General features: G+C 35.8%; 1 protein-coding gene across 4 annotated transcripts; it reads left to right on the top strand.

Moving 5' to 3' along the window:
* The first annotated feature begins 14 nt into the window (after nt 1-14).
* Nucleotides 15-15218, top strand: Krt95d (phosphofurin acidic cluster sorting protein KrT95D). 4 transcript variants are annotated; one of them, XM_077424990.1, is made up of 12 exons: nt 15-287; nt 3721-4024; nt 4260-4547; nt 4643-4742; nt 4967-5122; nt 7158-7262; nt 9483-9751; nt 9916-10121; nt 10362-10709; nt 10783-11180; nt 11590-11706; nt 11956-15218. In XM_077424990.1, the coding sequence occupies exons 1-12, from the start codon at nt 184-186 to the stop codon at nt 12087-12089; spliced, it is 2529 nt and encodes an 842-aa protein (XP_077281116.1). In that variant the 5' UTR covers nt 15-183; the 3' UTR covers nt 12090-15218. The 4 variants fall into 4 exon arrangements, with proteins under 4 accessions (XP_077281116.1, XP_077281115.1, XP_077281114.1 ...); XM_077424989.1 differs by lacking the exon at nt 15-287 and adding an exon at nt 1785-1999 and having other exon boundaries at nt 7161-7262; XM_077424988.1 differs by lacking the exon at nt 15-287 and adding an exon at nt 1791-1999.
* Nucleotides 15219-15537: the final 319 nt, after the last annotated feature.

The following is a 15537-nucleotide window of genomic DNA, read 5'->3' as shown; positions in this document are numbered from 1 at the left end:
CCGTCTCCCGCTCCCGCGCATCCGTGTCGAGTGTCGAGCGGGTTGATTGAGCCGCCGCTCTTCACCACGGCGACCGGTGACGGCGGTGACGGTGACGGTCGACTGCGAGCCGCGAGACGCGGTGAACCGTGGTGATCGTAGGTGTTGCGTGTATCTCGCGGACCGCCAGGGCCAGGGCCAAAAATGGCGGAACGGACGAAGGTGACGGCCCCGGCCACCCGGCCCGTTCCCATGAAGCTGTTCGCCACCTGGGAAGTGGATCGCACGCCCCCGAATTGCATACCCAGGTAACGGACGGCGCGTTTCGCGACGATTACTCCGGAGTTCGGAGACCCGCGACGCGGCTCGGCTCGCCTGGCATCTGGCATTCTTCGACGTTACGGTGGACGCTAAGTAAACGTTTATCCAACTGGGGGCGACGAGCGACGAGCGTCTGGCGTTTGCACGCCCTTTCCTTTTTTACGGGCACTCCCCCGTGCTCGCTCGCTCGCTCGACGTGTCCGTTTTGCGACGCCCGTATTTGCGAATGAACGCGGACACGTTGCGCGCGTCCTTCTTCGCAGTTGAGTCACAGTCGTGTGACACGCGCACACGCGTCGCATCTCGCATCTCGCATCCACTTGTGACTCCGAAACGACTGCAACTGTCGACGGAATCTGACAGATCCGCGCTCGTCGCGTTCGCGATGAATGAGAGATCGAGAAAGGCTCGTCTTCCGCAATCCTTGATAATATTACGTCGCACTTTTTACCGTATCGATGTTTATCCAGTTTATCGTTAATCTCTCGATGTTTACAACCTGACGTTCGACACTTGTCGCAGAATAATTGAGTGTCGATATGAAAAGAATACGAGACAAATTATTTCCTGTTTTTGTGAATGCACAAGCGTTGTCAAATCAAACTGGAGTAGAATTACGTTGAAGTTAAAATTATTATTTTTTAAATATATAATGTCAAGTTTTAACGTTTTGGTGGGGCAAACGTTTTACTACAAGCAGAAAAAAAAATTAATAAATAAACGAATCAAATCTTCCATCGATCGGTACCTGATCCTCTCCAAACATGTTTAAATTCCTGCGCTCTCTCTCTAAAAAAATATATGTACTTAATGATATATATATATTCTTCAGAAATCATTAAATAAAAAATAAAATTAATCATATCCTAGTTTTGAGAGAAATTTCTTGGTGTTGCTACTCAAGATGTAGAATATTCCTGTTTTAAATCCATTGTCTAAAGTCTAAATAAAAAAAAGAACCACGTTGCGCCACGTTGCGCTTCACATTGATTCGGAAAGTAAGTCGTTCTAACGATAAGAAATGATACGAGAGCGTTATTTTGTAACGTTCCAAAGTATGTAGCAAACGCGTTTTTTATCTATCGTATATATACAATTTACTATATATACTATTACTTAAAATGTCTTGTATTGTCGGCGATAAGACCGTCGAGTAATATAAACGAAAAGCGGCCGTGAACGCGCGAGATCGGTGAGACGTTATAGTTATAATACCGCGAAATTCTCATCTATAATTTTAGATATCCACAACGCCAACTTTTAAATGCTTAATTGTCTCGCGAAAGCAGGGATGTACGTTCTTTTCACTATAAATACCTTAATCGATTTGGGGGATCGACTGTAAAGTTATACCGTGCCGCGTATATACGTATGTGTGTGTGTGTGTGTGTGTGCGTGGGGCTAGCGAACCGCGAACGGCATGTGACGAAATGATGATTACTGTATTTTTGACTCGCGCAATTACTGCCAAACCACGATGGCCGGCACGCGTTTGGCAAAAGTCTGCAGCGATTAATTCGGTATAAATTTGGATGCGCGACGCGACAGTCCGACTATACGAAATTAACGTCGCCGTCGCCGGTTACAATGCTGATGTCGATTTCCAACAAGTTCCTAAAAAAGATTTTCCGAGGCGCCTTGGATACGTGATATTATACGTATACGCCACGAGCAAAAGTATAAATATAACGGCGATAGGGTATGTAATCGAAATAACACTCGATGTCACCTTTAACTACGCACATTTCAAACGCCTGTTTCTGCGCTTAAACTAAATTTATACCAAATGATTGTGACGCTTGTCTTCAAATCCCCCAAATACTTGTCCGTACGTTCGAGCAATTTTGTTACTTTGGATCGATTATTCGAAAGCGCTTTTATCGGAAATATTTTTTTTTCTCTCCGTTATTCGGAATAATCGATACGTACGGTGATATAATGGTAGTTGTGACGTGAACGTACTGTGATAACGACAGTGTATATATTTTATTGCATTTTTTAATACACGAGAACATTGTTCGGTTTAGAAATAATATATTCGTATATTATCATTCGGATAATTCGGACAATTTTCAATAGAACGCGTACCGAAAGGATTCAAGTTCTTTAAATACCGCTGACAACAGATCAAATCCAGATTTAGTTATTTTTCGCGAATCGATCGTATTGTCGCAAACGAAATCGTCATCGTGCACGTGTAACGCGTGACATGTATAAAATATATATGCGCGCTCGAGTGATAACGTGTGCCACCTGTAGTTTCTGCTCTCTGCGGCTATATTTAGCACTCGCCCCCCCGGAAACCCTCTTCATAAATAACGATAACCGTCCTTTTCCCCACCGCATGTAGTAAGGGTTTTGACGATGTTTCCACTTGGTATAGGCTCTACCGCGCGTATCATCGAGAAGTAAATTATGCGTGTGTGTGTGTGTGTGTGTGTATACGAAAGGAGATCGAACGGAGTAAGGACCTATTGACCGTAAAAGAAAATTTATTTCATAAAAAGACTTATACAGCTGCTATTTTAACGGTAAACGGTATATACTTCACTTTCTCACATCATTTTTCTCGACGACGGGTTTTCGACGTTCATATCGTACAGTACGTTATTACTTTTTCTATTCCGTCGAAGAACATCATCGTTATAGTGTCATTCCCCGCCAAAGTTATCTCCACCAGTTTTCTCTAGCTCTGATAATTTTTGGGAAAAAATCCTTTCAATCGATTTTACATAGCTTATACGCGATGAGCGTGCTCGAAAATATCTTCTCGTCGGAATTTTTCAAGAGAAGTCCGAAGTCTATTACGTGGCTCTTCATATCCATAAAAGCCACAAAATTGATGACGGGTCGTATCAACGACCTTGTTTTTTTACACGCGGAACTCTCTGACACAAGGGGCAATTCGGATATCCAGCCTTGGCGGGATTAGTCTCATTGACTTTAAACCGGATGAGTAACGCGACGATAAGCACAATAGATGATAACTCGTGTAGAGATACGACACTTTTTTTATTTTTCCATAAATCACCTTTTAAATTTTGTCGCGTGGCATACGCGATATCTTGCACATACGATAAATACGATCGGCCCTTATCTTCTGAACGACCCTTGTATCGTACCTTATAGACTTAGACGTCTCAATTGTCACGCCAGTCGTTCCCTTCGAGAAAGAAATTACATTGATCGATATCATCTATTCATGCCCTTCGTAGCTTTAGCGCGTACTCAATAGTCTACATTGCGAGACAGAGACACATTATGGTCGTTACATTTATCTTTGTTTAACTCTGAGTATACAGTCTTTCCGAGATTTCTTCAGATTTCTTCTAGGCAATCTATATGGATCGAACCCTTAAAATATCTTTAAGTCTTGAATCTTTATATACGTATCTAACTTTAGTTTCGCTTTATTTTTAGGCTGTGCTCCTTGACGTTAACTCGATTAGTGATACTCCGACCGCTCGGCTCGGACCTAGCGTCCATCAGCATCGCGGTCAAGATGCAGAGCGCCAAGAGAACTTTGCGTTCGAACGAGATGGCTATACCGCCCGGCGGCATACTCGACACGGAGCTGGAATTGCAATTTGCGCTTCAATATCCGCATTTCCTCAAGAGAGACGGCAACAAACTTCTGATATTATTGCAGAGGCGCAAGCGATACAAGAATCGCACGATGCTCGGATACAAGACTCTCGCGGAAGGAATCGTTAACATGGCACAAGTAAGTCAGGAGTTTCACTTTATTCCATCGAAAACAAAATAATTTATTTTCCCTTTAAAGTTGGTATAATCGCAATAATAACTCTTATAATAAAGAGATAGATCGATATAGATTATATATCCTAATAGCGTTACAAAATATATTTTCCGACAAAGATGAAGACGCATCGTGTCGATATTGTGCATCGGACATAAAATTTTCTTGCCATTGCCAACGATGCGATCACTTTTTACAGGTGTTGCAGAAGCAAATGGACGTCGAGTTGGAACTCGTGTCAGATAAGGCGGAAAAATACGGTGGTCACTCGGTTCCACTGGCACGCGTGAGCGTTGTCGCTCTGAGTTCCCAGCCGGTTGATCACGATAAAAGACTGACGAACGATCCTAATGAGAGGCTCTGTCCGGAATTCAGTGACGAGGAGGAGGAGTTTAGCTCGGAGGGCGAGGCGGAGGGCAGCGACAGCGAGCCTACGTTGGAGGTGCATAGGCGGAAGAGTCGCGGGAAGATTCCAACGAACGCCAGGGTGCGCATAATATTTCCATTCAGCTTCAGGCGGCCTGGTCGGCCTGGCCCCTCGTTGCGTCTATATTTGATTCCGATGTTTATTGTGTTTTGCAGCAAAGAAATTTAAAGCAAAAGTTTATAGCTCTGCTAAAGCGGTTTAGGGTATCTGAGGAGTTGGAGCATGATCAAGAGGAGATCGGGCAGAAACTTTCAGGTATATACGATATACTATGTGAACGCGCGAAATTATGCGGGAAATCGATATAACAGATCCAACTTTCATAAAACTTAGTCGATTAATATTAATAAAAGTTTTTCTTGAAACTTTTTACATATTAAATGCAATTTTGAAAACGTTAAATAAATGTTAATCGGAATTAAACGATTTCTAAAACAAACGAAATATTTATTGAAAGTCTTTCCATGGTTTTGTTAAAGGTGGCGATATGGAGATAGAAGAATTGTTCGACGAATTAGAAGATTTATCAGACAGTGGGCCAGAGTTGGATACCATGTCTGTTAGTAGTACACCGAAGCCATCGCTAAGACCCTTTTTCAGCTCTAGTCGATCCCTTCTCGCGCCACCTCATTCCGGTAAGTCATTGCATAATTCAATTGTTCGCGTACTCTGATAAAATGTGTGACATATGTGTGTTACGTGGCAAGGTATTTTATTGATACTTGAAACTAGCTCATTGTGCTGATGTTGCGATGTAATATTTGAGTAATATAGACATGTTAAAGGCTGGCGTTTAAGCAAATTGGTATTGTTAAGTCATATATAACGCCATACGGTAAGGAAGATACGTTACGTTTCAAACTCATCATATTCTGGCTTTCGCTCTAGGCTATTGGTTATTACACTCGTTAAATAATAACTTTTTGCAGTTAAACGTCATTTTATTGAAGTTTCCAAACATATATATGTCTTTAATTTCAACATATGCCTTTAGTTATCCTCTCTCTCACGCATATTTTTGAAAGATTAAGACTGTCAACGCTTGCTGCGCGTTAAATAAAATAATAAAAACGGGAAAGAAAACAAATTTAATTTTTATTATTACAGTGTCATATTTATGTCGTATTGTGATAACACACAATAAGAAATCTTTTTTATATAAAAAGATTTTTAAAAGTTATATATAAGAGGGGGGGTCTTTTCTTTATATAATATCTTAAATAAGAGCGCGCGACAACTATTATGTTTATTTTCAATGTAAAAAGAAAAGTACGGTATCATATGAAACTCGTCTTTTGTACCTATACTTTTAATCGCGAACAATGAATGAAACTCAGAGTTGAAATTAAGATATGTTTTTCTCATTCTTACTAGTTTTCGTACTTGAAAATATTAAAAAAAAAAAAATGATAATCTGCAAATGATATACGGAGATTGTAACACTGTTATAAATTATATATTATATATTTATAGAACATACACACTATGCTTGAAAGAAGAGATTTTAATAATTCCATAAAAATGAATTTGTAACTGCCAAAAGTACGTCTATTATTCACAATTTAATTAAGCTATTGATGTCTTGGCGAAGCAGCATGACTGTTGCGATTCAAATTCCTCTTTTACCGGTTCGTCCAAAGTTTTCAACTGATTATTCAATATAACAATTTTTAAAAAAAAGTAGTAATTAAGTGTAAACATATAAATATCGATATATATAATGATACGTGCTCACATTTGAATATTAATATGTATGCGTTACGTTATCAATATATATATATATATATATATATTTATATATTCTGTAAATTGTTTACTACATGATATGTTGAATTTGTTGCTAAATACCAACTAAACCCTTTTGGAAAATTTTGGCTGAACATTAGTGTTGAAAAACTAGCTGAATAGCTATTACTTATCGCGTTCCATGTAAAATATCACAGGCTATTTTTTTATGATTATTAAGAATAAAGACAAAAATTTTCCATACTTTATCGTTCACTAGGATCCGTTGTGCGACAGGTAGGATACTGATATTTAATTCCTATGGAGAAGAACGGTGAGCTCCCTTCATTTTTTGTCTTATATTAATGCAGAATAGTATATTTCTTTTAGCTAATCTAAAGAGGGATTGCGAAAACTTTGACTTTAATTTTTTAAGAGCGCATAAATAACGCAATTATATAAATTTTTTCATTAAATTTATGTTATGGGAGAGACGAGGAGGCTGCTGAATGGATAACCATAATTATTTATGTTGAGCAAAGGCTTGCTGTCATTGGATTATGATGTCACTGCTGTCATTGGATTATGATGTCAAAAGCGAACGGAAAGATGTTATGAATCTTTTCTTGATTATAACATATTGAAATAAATTAATTTTCTGCATGTCTCATTTTATTATATTAAACGGAATAAGATTGATAAAATGTGACTTGGACTTTTTTATTTGTGGATTAACAGATAGTTGTAAACCTTAATTAACTTAAACTCATAGGAGTTTTTTGCTTTTAATGTCGTAATTCGATATGTCTGAGAAGCGCTAATATATCGTCATTGTCTAAGGATTAGGGTCTTAAAAATTCCATAGCTTACTCAGATTCAAATCTTCTGAACTAAGTGAAAGTCTGGTGGGTTGGCTTTGCACTGTTGCATGTTACGATTCGATAGTAGTAACCAACGAGGACACTGGAACTATCTCGGCGACTACCACGTGTCAACAGCCCGCGGGTCAGTCGACTAAAGAGAAACACCGTGTCGGACACACAACTCCAGGTATGTAAATATCAATCAATTCTGGAGTTCCTAGTTCCTATGAAGACCGAATGGTTGGAACGTTTTAAGGATTCCGCTTCTTATCAAACAGCACGTATTATGCGTTTGGATATAGCATGCGATGCAACAGAGGCATACATATATCGTTGAAGATGATGTAATAGAGTCCACAAATGTTTACATACAGTCAATATGAATTAATAGAACCGAGCAACTTGCTTGTTTAAAAAAATTATATATTATACTTGTAATAATGTCAAGGATAATATTGAAAGCAATTCAGCAACAATAATTTTGTAGATTGGAGAAGAAACTCCAGCGCGCATACACACACACACACATGAATGACCTTGCTAATCGACAGAAGCTTGGTGTTTCAATCACATTTGGTAATTAAGTGACTTCGCAATTTACACTTATACGAGCAAAATCTATAATATATATATATATATAAATATACTTATATAAATTATACGTTCAACTTTTCCCTTTAATAATGCAACATATCTTACATATCGTTCTAACGTAGCCAAATGCAAGAATAATCGAAGTGGCACGTTATTTTCGTTTCTCACTTGTTCAAATATAAAATCAAATGCCTCTATATGTAATCAACTTTCCTCTCTCTCTCTCTCTCTCTCTCTCTCTCTCTCTCTCTCTCTCTCTCTCTCTCTCTCTCTCTCTCTCTCTCTCTCTCTTTCATATATGTGTGTATTTACACACTTAGCATGTTTTCCTTAATTTTGTATCTTCTATTATTCTTACATTCCTCTCTAAAATACTATTTCGTCGAAAAGATACAAATATGTATCAATGTATACAAGTTCCGGTAAAAATAAATTTGTGTTGATATTTAATTTTTTTGCAGTTATTATACAATTTTTTCCAAGTACGATTTTTTCCTTTCCGTTTAAAAGAACTCGCCGTAGTATATGTATCTATAATGTGCGAGCCTGTTTTTTCTTTACATACGCTGTGTGTCTATTTACGGCTTCTTATGTGTAATCTTGTTAGACTTCGATCTGTGGTACTGGCCTGTATCTCTCTATCTACTCGTATACGTACGTATTCTTTATTCTGTCAATCTTACAATTAGTCATGTATTCTGCTTTCCAATAACGTTGCAACTTGCACATCATCGATCTCGCACGAGTTCACCTCTTTGTGTCATTTGCATTAACACTCTGTAATAAATGCTCTACGATTGTGACATCGATAAATTCGTCTTAGTTTGTCCGAAACTTGATAGCATTTATCGCGAATCAAGATATATACTAGGTGCCATGTATTGTACATCTTCACAACTGAAATGAGCATTTCGAAATTGACATTTCGAAATGTCAAATGCATCGAATCTGGATATTCGTTATTTTAAAGCTGCGTCTGATATTTATAAGTGTTTGATATACATATATGTCACAGTAAAAGCGTGAAATCAGTTTAGTAAATGTATACACTTACTAGTCAATGTATGCATTTACTAGTCAATGTATACATTTACTAAATTTTATGTTTCAAATTTATATCTTTTAATAAGTAACATCATTATCATACTGATACAGATTGGGTTGGGTTAGATCAGTTTTTTTGAGACGTGGGGGACGCAGCCCCCCCCCCCACCTCTCTATCTCACTACACTCATACTTATAAATTAGAGCTCTTGTAAGAGTATACATTTACTGAATTTCACGCTTTTATTGTAGCGTACATACGAAATGAAATAATAATAATAATTTTGATAAATTAGTACTCAAATGTAATTTGTTCGATTTAAAAGTGCAAAAATTTCAAATATATATGATACCTAGTGTATTTTTCGTGAATAATTTAATATTGGCACATTAGTTGTGCTTTTCTTCACTTTACACTTGTTCCATTTGAATATTTATACAGTCTTTCAAAAAAAAACCACCGATATTTTACATTTGATCATAAAACTAAAGAAAAGAAAATAAACTTTAAGAATTTGAATGAACAAAACAGCTTGTTCTTTGAGTAATTTAAAATATATTTTAATATAGCACGTGTAATTAATCACAATTCGCCGAACACCTGTACAATTTTACTTCGAAGCTTCTTTGCCAATACATTTGATTAAGTGTTATGTGAAATAAAGGAGCTTCTAAAATATATACCGGTGATTTTGAAGCACTTTGCGTACTGTTTTATAAACCTTTTAAGTTGCATATCCCTATAGACAGTAATGAAATTTTATTGCAGAACGTGGTGTGGACAGACAGAGCGATGACAGTTCTCGAAGAGCCGACAGCGATTCTCATCCTGAAAATTGGACAGATCACGAGGCGAACGATCCACCGAATTATGTGGCGGGTTCCCCGCCAAAATCAACGGAGCAGCCTAATAAGAGCGAAAGCTCCGAGAGAAGAAGTAGACTCTTTGCGCGTGATAGAGGAACGCCTGGCAGTAATAAATCTAAGAAACACAGTCTGAGCGTGGATTTGAAACCCTCTTCCGATTTAAACACAGAGGTAAATGTGGGTAATAATGTCGTTTATTTCGTCCGCTATTCTGCATGAATCATCTACACTCAATGCCTTTAATGCCTTTCATTTTCGATCTAGGAATTAATGATGCCAAGCATACGGAATTCTTGATTAAAATATTTAATTATATTTATATTCATTAATTTCAGCCGAGAAAAGCTTTAGTCGAACAGCTAAGTCGAGTGTTACCAGATGATAGTTTACCGGAGGCTGTGTCACTGGTATCCATAGCCGATCCTGGTGGTGCTGTACTTGCTGCAAAACTTCAAGAAAGAAACCATAAAGTTCTGACAACCGCCTCTCCGGCTGACATCCGTGCAACATTCACGTGTTTGGTCACGCGAATACAAAAATTGTAATTATCATATCCCTTAACGCTTATTCCTCGATTCCACTTCTTATCACAAACGATGGGTCTTTTTCTTGTATAATCAACTTCATCTAAAATCATTAAGATTTTCTCTCTCAATCCTTTATTTTTACATTGAAAGCATTGTTGCGCGTTTTGTATCTCTCATTTAAAGATTATTTTTTTAAGAGAAGAAATATAAAGAAAAGATTTGCACATATGTTAAATGTAAATTTTTATGTTCAGTTGCAACAGTTCTGCAAAACCACCGGCACCTATAAAGGTGATTATCGCTGGCGGGGACAGTTTCATAAACGCAGTTCTCCGTCATTATGTCGACTTGTTGAGCTTTAGACCGCCAGATTGGCAGAACTACATGAAATTCTTAGTGGTACCGCTCGGTTCAAATACATTAACGAGATATCTCGGTTCTATCGACACCAAGTATTCAAAGTTATTTGGAGAAGAATGGAAGGAGGTTTTAGAGAGAGAAAGTGGAGGATTGAGCGAATATGCAGCACGAGTATCGGAATATCTGGCCACAGCAAATACGGTTTTACTATTACCCATAGCGGAAGCTATGGTTACGTACAGGTAATCGATATAAACATTTTTTTTTTAACGGACCTGAACAGACATATTGGAAAAAAATCGATTATATTCGTAGGGAAACAGACGACAGTAGCCAAATCTTTATTCCCTTTATAAATGACGTTCGTGTGGGTTGCCCAGAGAGCAGTTCTTCCGCATCCGTCGATCTGGAAGAGAGTAACATTAGCATGTCTGGTTCTCCGCCTTCTTTACCTCCTCCAAGTTTGCCTGTTCCAACTCCCGGAAAGTTAACACCACCCAGTAGTCCTAACGTGGGCCAACCGGCAAGGGAAGGATGGGAACCAGTGGAGCTACAGCTGGATTATTGGAGTAAACAGACTCAAGGTGAAAAGGGAAAGAGTACGTTACGTCAAGCATTCAGAGCGTTGCACGTGCAAAGACTTCCCTCATTAGGCGAAGTTCCCGGACATCACTTATCTATGAATTTCACGACAAAAGAGAAAAAGCAAAAAAGTAAGAACGAAATTTAACTAGATTTTTAATTATAGAAAAAGATAAGAATGGCTGCGTTTAGCCGAACCTCTGCTTAGCGAAGCGAAAGGTAGCAATTAAGTGTAATTGGTTGGATCCAAAGGTAAGAACCAATCACATTCAGTTGCTACCTTTCGCTTCGCTAAGCAGAGGTTCGGCTGGACACGGCCATTAATTTTTGTGTTAACCTCTCCGGGACCGGAAACCTAATATTAGGCGCTGGAGTGGCGCCGTTTTTTTCGTAGTTCAGTTCAACCCACTGACAAGGACAAAAATGTTCTAGCACACTAAAACTAAAAAGGTCATCCAAAAAAGGGGCCGGTCTTGTAGAGGAAAGAATTAAAATATTTGATATAAGATTAAACTTTAAGAGAAAATTATTCTTTTTCAGTAATGAGATTAGGTAAAAAGAAGGAAAAAGAAAAAGAAAATGAACCAAAAAGTCAATCGGTGGACGGTGTGACACGCCTCATATGTTCTGCGAAAACACACAACATTCCATTAAGAGGTGACATTTTTTTATTAAGTAGATTTTTATTATAAAAAAATTGTTTAATGTAAATTATTAAACATACATATCACGTTTAGTATAAAGTGAAATCGATCTAGATTCGAATGCTGCAAAAATCGTCCTGCAAAATACTCCCTTCTCTTTTCTTTTCTGATTAATTTAATTAATGAGTAATTATTCATAACATATTCGTAATTTATTAATAATTCCATTAATCACTCAATAGTGATATTATTCTTACTACAGTGAGCATTGACGGTACCGAGTGGTATGGTGTGAAATTCTTCCAACTATCAGCGCAATGGCAAACGCACATCAAGACATTTCCAATAGCATTATTGGAATATAATCCACAACAACAGACTTCGACTACTACATAAATTTAAGTTATTAAAATGAAGGCTTCTAGCGATTCGCGTATTTTGCAGCATCGTCAATAACAATAACATTTGACTCGTTTTATATGCATACCCAATAACCATCAACCTCTTAAGACTGCCCAGTAAGAATTAGAATTCAGTAAATGCTATGAATTCCCATATTCGAAATGCCCGTTACATTTATTCCATTATTTGGTAATAGCGATGAAGATATTTGAACATTAGGGATTCCCTATGTCATATAAAGAAATATATATATAGTTGCGCGTGATAAGCATATATTGCATTCACGATTTATGCAACACATGCCCATAACAGACTTGGAAAAAATTATGTTCTGTAAAACATAATTTATATATACACGTAACTTTTATAGAGATTTCTCGATAAGTATATAATTTTATCTCACCAACATGAGATTATACAAATTACATATATTCGTTCGCGACATATCATAATTAGAACGAGATTTTCCTTTATATAGAGATTTTGCTGGTTATAGGAATGCTGTTATTGAAATTATCTGTTTGCGACATATGATTTATGATGACACATCGCATAAATTCAATAAATATTAAAATATCTTTAAATATGGGATTGGGATATACTGCAAATTTAAATTTCATTTAATGAAAATGTAATTTCAAAAATTATATTTTTTATTACTTTATATTCTCTAGGCATTTATATTAATGTTTTTTTCTACTTTTATAATTGTCAATTTATATGAATTACCAAAATAATCCACACCTCATTATTTAGAGATATTTCAATATCGTATTAGAGAAGTGATGTATTATATATATATATATATATATATATATATATATATATATATATATATATAATATCATTGTTTTTTTAATATAATATTTTTATCGTCTTTTTGAACGAAGGACGATTCCCTTGCAAAATCGATACGCTATTATTTTTTATTTAAATTATGTACATATGTACGTACATATAACATGTGTATGAGTTATGTAATCTGTTACCATTTTTTATTGACGTTAAAATGGCTTAAAAAATTATTTTTGATAAATGTCTAATAAAAAAATATGTGTTTGTAAATTTTGTGATACCAATTTTCCGAAACAGCTTGAATGTTGTAAGCAATGTATCCTCTCTTGCTATTATTATTACTTTATCTTCCTATTAAACCATTGAACATTTTTTCAGTATTTTGAGTACTGAAATATTGATTTAGAACAGGTTACATAACTCATACTGTATAGTATATATATCATTATATATCATTATTTTATTACAAATTCCGGATTTCAATGTGCAAAATACAAGGTCAGAGGTTCTGCTGCTGTAGAATGCTAAGAAACAATATATAGAAAGAATATAGAAACAATATTGTTAATGTAAACATAATCCTAATCAGTTTTTTGACTGCTATCTTTATTATTTGATAAAAAGAGCGACAGTATAGGTAGTAAAGTACTGTTTTTAGCGACGTAGTTGTCGCTTTGACTGCCTAATGCCAAATTAAAAAAAAAAATGCCTACTCGATTTGTTTCCAAATATAAAAAGGGAAAAATACTCTTTAACGGCATCCTCTAATTTTAGTGCGATTAAAACGATGGCACTGGTGATGATTGTATCTTGCCAAAGTATACAAAGTAGTAATGAAATGTCTCCGTTTGCGCTCCTCTTTTTGCTAGTCTACAATTAATTGTTAATGCACATCGAGTGATATACGTAGTTGTACATTTTACATCTTTTATGCCTGATGACAAACAATGCCGTTTGTGCAACCTACCGAGTGAAATACTAATTTCTGATATATCGAAAATGATATATCAAGTAGCGTGTGGCCATAACAACGTAGAGTCTTTGACGACGAAACTCGCAGCAGCGAATGATGTGCGACATTACACAAAGAATCCGCAGTTCAAAGAAAGTAAGCCTCGTGAAGGATATCGGGTATAATGTATAATGTACGCTAATAGATTTCGGATTCTAGTCAAAATATGAGAGTGAGTGCTTCATTGTATGATCAATGCGCGTTAATGATGGGACGAAATAAAAAACAAATGCCACTTTACCTGGTTCAATATCTGTCGTATGTTTGTACGTTATTGCAAACGACCGTTAGCACGTTTGTCAGGTTTGTCGCGGAAAATTCTCATTTTTATTTTGCGTATAGCGAGTTTTATCACATATCACAAACCGGCTCAAAGTTTACAATAATTACAAGACGTAATTAATATATTGAAGCTTTTCGTAAAATAAAAAATTATTAGATGGCGGTTGACTTTCCAAACCGTAGACGTTTTTATTGTGCTTAACTATGCGACGTCTTATTGTATACATTATAAATTGTTGTCAATACACTCTTATAAAAGAGTGAGTTAATAAAAGATTTATTAAGAAAAAGAAATTCAGTTTAAGTGAAATAGATAGACAGTTTATGTGAAATAGATAAAATTAGGATAACTAAATTTCGCATGCCTACGAAAATTATTTCTAATGTTCCTACACACATCCGAAAATAATTTTCAATTAATAAAGTCTAAAGAAAACAGTAATATGCAAGAATCTATTTCTTTGCACCTGTCAACCTAAATATTACCTGTGTGACTATCGAATATTAATATGTGGATACGTAATAAAATAAAAAAGATGTAAAGTGTTGAAATAATTTGATATGTGTTTGACGACGAATACAATTGTTTGCTGTTAAAAATGCTTTTCAAATGTTTATATCGATATGCTCTACAGTAGTGTACAGCTTATAATATAGAGATGTATGAGAGAAGTATCTCGACACTTGACGATAAAATTGTCTATCGCGATATTATATGAGATATTTATATTTATATATTATATCCTTTTTTGAGTATCTCATTTGAGTAAGGTATAATAATTTGAGTGAGAGAAAGAGAGAGAGAGAGAGAGAGTGCCAGAGAGAAAGAGCGAATAGTATACTTATGAACTCGACATAAATGTATTATTATTAGATAAATTGAATAGATATATATAGAGATAATGATTCATTGTCAATGTAGAGAAATGTTGAAGCATTTAGAATTACAGCTTTTCGAAGTTATATATTGGTTTATTGAGATCAAAACACACGGTCAAGTACCAAAAGCCACTGAAATAAATTTATACAAATCATAGCTAGCTACTTTTTTATCCAAATCCCAAATATTGTTGATAGAATATTATATATGTATATATGCTTTACATTACATTGCTGTAGATTTTCTTGAATAATTAGTAACATTTTTTAGTAAAGGAGCCCTATTTCATCCATTTAATAATTCACATTTAGCCGAAGAAAACTTAAATAATATTATTGCAAATAAGTATACGTTACGAAAATTACCTCTGTGAATAATTATATATGCTATGAATATTGTGTAACGCATGGTACTTACGTTTGTTGACTTATTGTAACTGGCCCGAATATCGTTTAATAGTTATTTGTGTAACA

The sequence above is a fragment of the Temnothorax americanus genome, unplaced genomic scaffold (assembly GCF_048541705.1).
Source record: "Temnothorax americanus isolate GAGA-0224 unplaced genomic scaffold, ASM4854170v1 Scaffold9, whole genome shotgun sequence".
NCBI classification, from domain to species: domain Eukaryota; kingdom Metazoa; phylum Arthropoda; class Insecta; order Hymenoptera; family Formicidae; genus Temnothorax; species Temnothorax americanus.
Note: the sequence above shows the minus strand (reverse complement) of the source record. Positions and strands in the feature narration are given on the sequence as shown.